The sequence below is a fragment of the Ammospiza caudacuta genome, chromosome 1, assembly GCF_027887145.1.
Source record: "Ammospiza caudacuta isolate bAmmCau1 chromosome 1, bAmmCau1.pri, whole genome shotgun sequence".
NCBI lineage: Eukaryota > Metazoa > Chordata > Aves > Passeriformes > Passerellidae > Ammospiza > Ammospiza caudacuta.
Window position 1 is genome coordinate 155,132,915 of NC_080593.1, and position 9,939 is coordinate 155,142,853.

General features: G+C 61.7%; 1 protein-coding gene across 1 annotated transcript; it reads right to left on the reverse strand.

Annotated features, from left to right (window-relative positions):
• Positions 1-3,816: 3,816 nt before the first annotated feature.
• Positions 3,817-9,510, reverse strand: SCRT1 (scratch family transcriptional repressor 1). Its single transcript, XM_058811615.1, has 2 exons — positions 9,399-9,510; positions 3,817-4,577 (listed from the first exon to the last, which is right to left on the reverse strand). Exons 1-2 carry the CDS (start codon positions 9,508-9,510, stop codon positions 3,817-3,819), a joined length of 873 nt encoding a protein of 290 aa, XP_058667598.1.
• Positions 9,511-9,939: the final 429 nt, after the last annotated feature.

Below are 9,939 nucleotides of genomic sequence, written 5' to 3' on the forward strand. Positions count from 1 at the left end.
ATTTTTGGGCTGAATTTTGGGGGTCTCAACTTCGAAGGGTTAATTTTGTGGCCAGAATTTTTGGGGTGAAATTCGAGGGCTGAATTTTTTGGGGAGGGGCCCAGCTCTGAAGGGAGAATTTTGGGGCTGAATTTCGCGACTCAAATTTGGGGGGAGCAACTTTGAAGGGGGAATTTCAAGGGTTGAATTTTGGGGGACTCAATTTTATGGGGTGAATTTCGGGGCTCAAATTAGGGGGGGGGTTCAACTCTACAAGGTGAATTTTGGAGCCTGAATTTTGGGGGTGAATTTTGGGGGACCCAACTTTGAAGGGTGAATTTCGTGGGGTGAATTTTGGGGTTAAACCTTGGGGCTGAATTTTGGGGGACCCAACTTTGAGGGGTGAATTTTGTGGGGTGAATTTTGTGGGGTGAAACCTTGGGGCTGAATTTTGGGGGACCCAACTTTGAAGGGTGAATTTTGTGGGGTGAATTTTGGGGCTGAATTTTGGGGGACCCAACTTTGAAGGGTGAATTTTGTGGGGTGAATTTTGTGGGGTGAATTTTGGGGGACCCAACTTTGAAGGGTGAATTTTGTGGGGTGAGTTTTGGGGCTCAAATTTTGAGGGGCCCAGCTTTGAAGGGTGAATTTCGAGGTCTGAATTTTGGGGGACCCAATTTTCTGGGGTAAAATTTGGGGCTGAATTTTGGGGCTCAAATTTTGGGTGGCTCGGCTTTGAAGGGTGAATTCCATGGGGTGAATTTCGTGGCCAGAATTTTTGGGGTGAAATCTCTAGGGCTAAACCTTTTGGGGTGAATTTCGTGGGGTGAATTTTGGGGCTGAATTTCGGGGCTCAACTTTGACGGGTGAATTTTTTTGGGGTGAACATCGCGGCCAGAATTTTTGGGGTGAATTCTTGGAGCTGAACTTTGGGGGCTCAGCTTTGAAGGGTGAATTTTGTGGCGTTAATTTTGGGGTTGGATTTTGGGGGGCTCAGGTTTGGGGTCTCGAACCGAAGGGTGAATTTTGAGGGGTGAATTTTGTGCCCGAAGTTTTTGGGGTGAAATTTCTAGGGCTGAGCTTTTTTGGGGCTCAACTTTGAAGGGAGAATTCTGTGGGGTGAATTTTGGGACTGAATTTGGGGGGGGCTCAAATTTTGGGGGGACCCCAATTTTGTGGGCTGAATATCGAGACTCAAATTTTGGGGGGCCCAACTCTGACGGGTGAATTTTGGAGCCTGAATTTTGGGGGTGAATTTTGGAGGCCCCAACTTTGAAGGGTGAATTTTGGGGCTGAATTTCGGGACTCAAATTTGGGGGTGGGGGCTCAACTTTGATGGGTGAATTTCGTGGCTGGAATTTTTGGGGTGAAATTTCTGGGGCTGAACTTTTTGGGGTGAATTTTGTGGGGTGAATTTTGTGGGGTGAATTTTGGGGGCTCAGTTTTGGAGGGTGAATTTTGGAGCCTGAATTTTGGAGCTGAAATCTGGGGGCTCAGCTTCGAAGGACGAATTTTTTGGGGTGAATCTCATGGCCGGAATTTTTGGGGTGAATCCCAAGGGTTGAATCTCACGGCCGGAATTTTTGGGGTCAATTCCTTGGGCTGAACTTTGAAGGGTGAATTTTGAAGGGGTGAATTCCTATGGATGAATCCTCACGGCTGGAATTTGAAGGGTGAATTTTGAAAGGTGAATTTTGAATTTTGAAAGGTGAATTTTGAATTTTGAAAGGTGAATTTTGAATTTTGAAAGGTGAATCCCCACAGGCGAATTTTGAAGGGTCAATCCCGAAGGCTCCGTCCCAACGGGTCAAATTCCAAAGGGTGAATTTGGAAGGGTCAGTCCTGACGAGTGAAATTTGAAGGGTGAATTTTGGAAGGTGAATTTTGAAGGGTGAATTTTGAGAGGTGAATCCCGACAGGTGAATTTTGAAGGCTGGATCCTGAAGGGCGAATTTTGAGAGGTGGATCCTGAGGGGCGAATCCCGACAAGTGAAATTTGAGAGGTGAATCCCGACAGGTGAAATTTCAAGGCTGAATCCCGACAGGTGAATCCCGACAGGTGAATCCCGACAGGTGAAACTTAGAGGTGAAATCTGAAGGATGAATTTCGAAGGGTGAATCCTGAAGGGCGAATCCTGAAAGGTGAAATCTCAAGGGAGAATCCTGAAGGGCGGATCCCGACAGGTGAATTTTGAAATGTGAAATTTGAGAGGTGAATCCTGAAGGGCGGATCCCGACAGGTGAAATTTCAAGGCTGATTCCTGACAGGTGAAATCTGAAGGGTGAATCCTGACAGGTGAAATTTGGGAGGTGAAACCCGACAGATGAAATCTGAAGGGCGAATCCCGACAGGTGAATTTCGGGAGGTGAATCCTGACAGGTGAATTTCGGGAGGTGAATCCTGAAGGCTGAATCCCGACAGGTGAATTTCGGGAGGTGAATCCTGACAGGTGAATTTTGAAGGGCGAATCCCAACAGGTGAATCCTGACAGGTGAAATTTGGGAGGTGAAATCTGAAGGATGAATTTTGAAGGGCGAATCCTGACAGGTGAAATCTGAAGAGTGAAATCTGAAGGGCGAATCCCGACAGGTGAATTTTGAAGGGCCAGTCCTGAGGGCTCAGGTCAAATTTGAAGGGTGAATTTTGAAAGGTGACTCCTGACAGGTGAAATTTGAAAGGTGGAATTTGAGAGGTGAATCCTGACAGGTGAGATTTCAAGGCTGAGTCCCGACAGGTGAAATTTGAGAGGTGAATCCTGAAGAGTGAATCCTGAAGGGCGAATCCTGACAGGTGAAATTTGAGAGGTGAAATCTCAAGGGCGAATCCCGACAGGTGAAATTTGAAAGGTGGATTTTGAGAGGCGAATCCCGACAGGTGAATTTTGAAGGGTGAATTTTGAAGGGCCAGTCCTGAAGGCTCAGTCCCGATGGGTCAAATTTGAAGGGTGGATTTTGAAAGGTGAATCCTGACAGGTGAAATCTGAAGGGCGGATCCCGACAGGTGAAATTTGGGAGGTGAATCCTGACAGGTGAATTTTGAAGGGCGAATCCTGAAGGGCGGATCCCGACAGGTGAAATTTCAAGGCTGAATCCTGACAGGTGAATTTTGAAGGGTGAATCCTGACAGGTGAAATCTGGGAGGTGAATCCCGACAGGTGAATTTTGGGAGGTGAATCCTGACAGGTGAATTTTGAAGGGTGAATCCTGACAGGTGAATTTCGGAAGGTGAATCCTGACAGGTGAAATTTGAGAGGTGAATCCCGACAGGTGAATTTTGAAGGGCGAATCCCGACAGGTGAATTTTGAAGGGCGAATCCTGACAGGTGAATTTTGGGAGGTGAATCCCGACAGGTGAATTTTGGGAGGTGAATCCTGAAGGGCGAATCCTGACAGGTGAAATCTGAAAGGTGAATCCTGACAGGTGAATTTTGAAGGGTGAATCCTGACAGGTGAATTTTGAAGGGTGAATCCTGACAGGTGAAATTTGGGAGGTGAATCATGAAGGGCGAATCCTGACAGGTGAATTTTGGGAGGTGAATCCTGACAGGTGAATTTCGGGAGGTGAATCCTGACGGGTGAATTTTGAAGGGCGAATCCCGACAGGTGAAATCTGGGAGGTGAATCCTGACAGGTGAAATGTGGGAGGTGAATCCTGCAGGGCGACTCCCGCGGGCCGCAGTCCCGAGGCGCCGATCCCGACGGAACCTCGGTCCCGCCGCACCGGCCCTGGGGAGGGCCCGAACCGGGGGCGCACGGACGGGGTGAGCTCTCCCTCTGGATCCCCGACGGGGCGAGTTTCGTGCGGAGGAGCGGGCCGGGGCTCTCGGATCCCCCTCCTCAGGGGTGCAGCGGGCTGAGCGGCGCCGCCGCCCCCTTGAAGCAGGCGGACTCGTAGTGCTTGTTGAGATAGGACTTGAGGGCGAAGGTTTTGCTGCAGCGCTTGCACTTGAAGTGCTTGAAGGCCGAGTGGGTCTGCATGTGGGCGCGCAGGTTGGAGCGGTCGGCGAAGGCTTTGCCGCAGTGCGCGCAGCCGAACGGCTTCTCGCCGGTGTGCGAGCGCATGTGGCCCTGCAGCAGCCAGGGCCGGCTGAAGGCCTTGCCGCACACCTGGCACTTGTGCTTCAGGTCGTGCGTCAGCAGGTGCATGGCCATGGCCGGCATGGAGACGTACACCTTGCCGCACGTGGGGCATTTCTTGGCCATCTTGCTGTCCAGGCTGCGGTGGGTCTGCTTGTGGCGGCTCAGGTTGGACGAGGTCGCGTAGCTCTTGCCGCACTCGCCGCAGGTGTGGCGGGGCAGGCTCCGGGCTCCGGCGCCGGTGCCGCTCACCTTGCGGCGGGAGCGGCCGTCCGTGATGAAGAAGGCGTCCACGGCGTAGCCCTCGCTGACGGCGGCGTCGCCGTTGATGTAGCCGCCCGCCATGCCCGAGTGCGGGCTGTCCGGCGGCTCCGAGTCCCCGCCGCCGCCGCCGCCGCCGCCGCCGCCGCCGCCGAAGTCGCCGCGGCCGCCCGGGTACAGCGAGGCCGGGGACGGGACCTTGAGCGCGGCCTCGGGGTCGGCCTCGAAGGCGGAGGGGGCCATGTAGTCGCCGATGTAGCCTGGGGACAGCGCGGGGACGGCGGTCAGCGCGGGGACACAGCGGGGACACGCGTGGGGACAGTGGGCAGGGGTGGGGACAGAGCGGGGACACGCGTGGGGACAGTGGGCAGGAGGTGGGGACAGAGCGGGGACACGCGCGGGGACAGTGGGCAGGAGGTGGGGACACGCGTGGGGACGGCACAGGGGACGGCGGTCAGCGCGGGGACAGAGCGGGGACACGCGTGGGGACAGTGGGCAGGGTGGGGACAGAGCGGGGACACGCGTGGGGACAGCACGGGGACGGCGGTCAGCGCGGGGACAGCGCGGGGACAGCGCGGGGACACGCGTGGGGACAGTGGGCAGGAGTGGGGACAGCGCGGGGACACGCGTGGGATGGTGGGGACAGCGGTCACGGGGTGGGGACAGAGCGGGGGACACGCGTGGGGACAGCACAGGGGACAGTGGTCAGGGTGGGGACAGAGCTGGGACACGCGTGGGGACGGCGGTCAGAGGATGGGACACGCGTGGGGACGGGGGTCAGGGGTGGGGACAGCACAAGGGACAGCGCGGGGACAGCGGTCGGTGGTGGGGACAGAGCGGGGGACACGCGTGGGGACAGTGGGCAGGGGTGGGGACACAGCGGGCACACGCGTGGGGACGGCGGTCAGAGGATGGGACACGCGTGGGGACGGCGGTCAGGGGTGGGGACAGAGCGGGGACAAGCGTGGGGGTGTGGGGATAGTGCGGGGACGGCGGTCAGCGGTGGGGACACGCGTGGGGACAGCGGTCGGTGGTGGGGACAGAGCGGGGACACGCGTGGGGACAGTGGGCAGGAGGTGGGGACACGCGTGGGATGGTGGGGACAGCGGTCAGGGGGTTGGGACAGCACAGGGGACACGCGTGGGGGTGTGGGGACAGTGCGGGGACAGCGGTCGGGGGGTGGGGACACGCGTGGGGACAGCACAGGGGACAGCGGTCAGGGGGGCTCAGGGGAAGGGGACACGCGTGGGGGGTTGGAGGGGCGGGGAGGAGGTGATGGTGGCGCTGCGTGTCCCCGTGGTTGTCCCGTGTGTGTCTCCTGTGTCCCCCTGTCTGTCCCGTGTCTGTCCCCCTGTGTGTCCCTTGTATGTCCCGTTTGCGTCCCTGCATGTCCCCCTGTGTCCCCTGCGTGTCCCCTGCGTGTCCCCTGCGTGTCCCTTCTGTGTCCCCCTGGTTGTCCCGTGTGTCCCCCTGCGTGTCCCGTGTCTGTCCTTGCGTGTCCCCCTTCTGTGTCCCCTTGTGTGTCCCTTCTGTCCCCCCCTCTGTGTCCCTCCTGTGTCCCTGTGTGTCCCTGTGTGTCCCCCCTGGCTGTCCAGTGCATGTCGCCTCTGGGTGTCCTGTCTGTCCCTTCTGTGTCCCCCTGTCTGTCCCTCCCGTGTCCCCTTTTGTGTCCCTCCTGTGTCCTGCTGGTTGTCTCATGTCTGTCCCTCCTGTGTCCCCCTGTGTGTCCTGTGTGTCCCCTTGGTTGGACCATGTGTGTCCCCTCTGTGTCCCCTGTGTGTCCCTCCTGTCTGTCCCCCTGTCTGTCCCCTTCTCCGTCACACTGTCCCCCTGTCTGTCCCTCTGTCTGTCCCCTTGTCTGTCACACTGTCCCCCTATCTGTCCCCCTGTCTGTCCCCTTGTCTGTCCCCTCTCTGTCACACTGTCCCCCTGTCTGTCCCTCTGTCTGTCCCCTTCTCTGTCACACTGTCCCCCTATCTGTCCCCCTGTCTGTCCCCTTGTCTGTCCCCTCTCTGTCACACTGTCCCCCTGTCTGTCCCTCTGTCTGTCCCCTTCTCTGTCACACTGTCCCCCTATCTGTCCCCCTGTCTGTCCCCTTGTCTGTCCCCTCTCTGTCACACTGTCCCCCTGTCTGTCCCCCTTCCCGACCCCCGGCCCTTCCCCCTGCCAGGCTGTGCCCAGTTCAACTCCTGACCTGCCCTTGTCCCTGTCCCCTGTCCCCATCCCTGTCCCCTGTCCCCAACTCTGACTCTGTCCCCTGTCCCCGTCCCCATCCCTGTCCCCTGTCCCCAACTCTGTCCCCTGTCCCCTGTCCCTGTCCCCAGCCTTGTCCCTTCCCGCAGCCTCTGGCGCTGCCCCCGCTCCTGTCCCGCCCCTTTTCCTGCCTGCAGCTCCCTGTCCCTGTCCCTGTCCCTGTCCCCTGCCCTTAACCCCTTGTCCCTTGTCCCCGTCCCTGTCCCCTTCTCCATCCCTGTCTCCTGTCCTCAACCCTGTCCTTAACCCCTTGTCCCTGTCCCTTCCCATGTCCCCAACCCTGTTCCTGTCCCCATCCCTGTCCGTGTGTCCCTGTCATTGTCGCTGCCGTTGGCTCCTGACACTGTCCCCTGTCCCCTGTCCCTGTCCCCGCATTCCTGTCCCCATCCTTGGCTCCCTGTCCCTTGCCTTGCCCCTGTCCCTTGTCCCCTGTCCCCATCCCTGCCCTTTACTCCTCGTCCCCGTCCTTCCCCACGTCCCATGTCCCTGTCCCTTCCCGCTGCCCCCTGTCCCCATCCCTGGCCACGTGTCCCTGTCATTGTCGCTGCCATTGGCTTCTGACACTGTCCCCTGTGCCCTGTCCTGTGTCCCTTGTCCCCTGTCCCTTGTCCCCTGTCCCCATCCCTGCCCTTTACCCCTTGTCCCTGTCCCTTCCCGCAGCCCCCTGTCCCCATCCCTGGCCATGTGTCCCTGCCATTGTCGCTGCCGTTGGCTCCTGTCCCTGTCCCCTGCTCCTGACACTGTCCCCATCCCTGTCCCCGCAGTCCCGACCCCAGGCTCTGTCCCTGTCCCCATCACTGCCCGCATCTCTGTCCCCTGTCCCCTGTCCCTGTCGCTGTCCCCATCCCATGTCCCTGTCCCTGTCCTTGTCCCCTGTCCCTTCCCGCAGCCCCTGTCCCCATCCCTGTCCGTGTGTCCCTGCCATTGTCGCTGCCGTTGGCTCCTGACACTGTCCCCTGTCCCTGTCCCTGTCCCTGCCATTGGCTCTCGTCCCTTCCCTTGTCCCTGTCCCCGCATTCCTGTCCCCATCCATGGCCGCATCTCTGTCCCCTGTCCCTGTCCCCGCAGTTCCTGTCCCTTGCCCTGTCCCTTGTCCCTGTCCCTGTCCTTGTGCCCTGTCCCTTGTCCCTTGTCCCTGTCCGCATCCTCCTGCCCTGTCCTCTGTCCCCGTCTCCGCAGTCTCTGTCCCTGCAGTCCCGGCCACTGTCCCTGTCCCCGCAGTCCCTGTCCCCATCGCTGCCCGCATCCCTGCTCTGTCCCTTGTCCCCGTCCCCTGTCCCCTGTCCCCGTCCCTCCTTCCTCCATCCCGCATCGCTGCCCTCACCCCGGTGTCCCTTCCCTTGTCGCTGTCCCTGTGCCAGCCTCCCCTGTCCCTTCCCTTGTCACTGTCCCCATCGCTGTCCTCACCGCTCTGTTCCTTCCCTTGTCCCTGTGCCAGCCTCCCCTGTCCCTTGTCGCTGTCCCCTTCCGTTCCCGCATTCCTGGTCCCTGTCGTCAGCCCTCTGTCCCTTCCCCTGTCCCCTGTCCCTGTCCCCACCGCTCTGTCCCTTCCCTTGTCACTGTCCCCGACCCTGCACCAGCCTGCCCTGTCCCCTGTCGCTCTGTCCCTTCCCTTGTCGCCGTCGTTCCCGCATTCCCGGTCCGTGCCTCCCGCATCCCGCTGTCCCTTCCCTTGTCCCCTCTGTCCCCGTCGCTGCCGGCATCCCCTGTCCCCGTGTCCCTGCCTTCACCCGGCTGTCCCTTCCCTTGTCGCTGTCCCTTCCCTTGTCGCTGTCCCCTGTCCCCATCGCTGCCCTCACTCCTCTGTCCCTTCCCCTGTCCCCGCTGTCCCTTGTCGCTGTCCCCGCTGTCCCTTCCCCTGTCCCCGCTGTCCCTTCCCCTGTCCCCGCTGTCCCTTGTCGCTGTCCCCGCTGTCCCTTGTCGCTGTCCCCTCCGTCCCTTCCCCTGTCCCCGCTGTCCCGCTCCGTTCCCGCATTCCCCGCCCGCCGCCACCCCCGGTTCCCGCATTCCCGGTGTCCCTTCCCTTGTCCCCTCTGTCCCCTGTCGCTGTCCCTTCCCTTCCCCTGTCCCCGCTGTCCCTTCCCCTGTCCCCTCTGTCCCTTCCCCTGTCCCCGCTGTCCCTTGTCGCTGTCCCCGCTGTCCCTTCCCTCCTTTGCGGTCCCTGTCCCGCTCCGTTCCCGCATTCCCGGCCCCGCCGCCATCCCCGGTTCCCGCATTCCCGGTGTCCCTTCCCTTGTCCCCTCTGTCCCCTGTCGCTGTCCCTTCCCTTCCGCTGTCCCCGCTGTCCCTTCCCCTGTCCCCTCTGTCCCGCTCCGTTCCCGCATTCCCCGCCCGCCGCCGCTGCCCCGGCCCCGCTCAAGGTCACGGCGGGGCCGGGCCGGGCCCGGTGCGGCGGCGGCTGCGGCGGTTCCGCCGCTCCCGGTTACGCAACGCGCCGCAGCCGCCGCCGCCGCCGCCGCACCGGGCCCGGCCGGGGCCGCGCTCCGCACAAAGGCCGCCGGCAGCAGCACGGGGACAACGGCGACAACAGCGGCGACAACAGCGGGGACAACAACGGGGACAGCAGCGGGGACAGCAGCGGGGACAACAACGGGGACAGCAGCGGGGCCGCCGCTGCCCTTGAACTTGGCTCCCGCAGACAAAGGGCAGCGGCAGCGCCCGCTCCGCGCTCCGGTTCTGCCCCGGTTCCGCCCCGCTCGTTCCGGCCCGGTCCCGCCGTGCCCGGCGGCGGCAGCGCGGCGGAATGCGGCGGTTCCCGGCCGGGCCGCGGGGAGAGGGGAGGGGGGCCCGGCGCTCGGTATTTCCCGGTGTTATTTCTCGGTATTTACCCTTCTCGTGCAACCGGGAGCCGAAATCCGCCCGGGCGCGGCCGTACGGGGCGTCGAGGCCGGCGGGGAAGTCATCGAGCTTCACCTTCTTCACCAGGAACGACCTGGGCATGGTTCCACCGGGGACCGGGCCCGGCCCCGCCGCCACAAAGGGCCCCCCCCCGGGGCGGCGGGGGGGGGGGGCACGGCCGGGCGGGGGTCGCCGAACGGAGCTACGGCTGCTTTGTGCGGCGGGCGCGGCCGCCCAGCTCCGGGCCGGGGCCGCCCGCAGCCGCCGCCGCCGCCGCCGCCGCCGCAGCCGCCGCCGTGTCGGTGTCGGTGAGGCCGCGCCCGGCGGCTCCCGGACCCCCCCCGCGATCGGGCATGGACCGGCGGGGTCGGCACCGGCGCGGGGGGGCGGCGGAGCCCCTCCGGGAAGCGGGAGGGGGGTCCCGGTGCGGCACGGTGAGCGGCGCCCGTTCAGCACCGCGGACAGCGGCGGCGGCGGCGGCGGCGGGAGCGGGGATGGATGGATGGAGGGAGGGAGGGAGGGAGGGAGGGA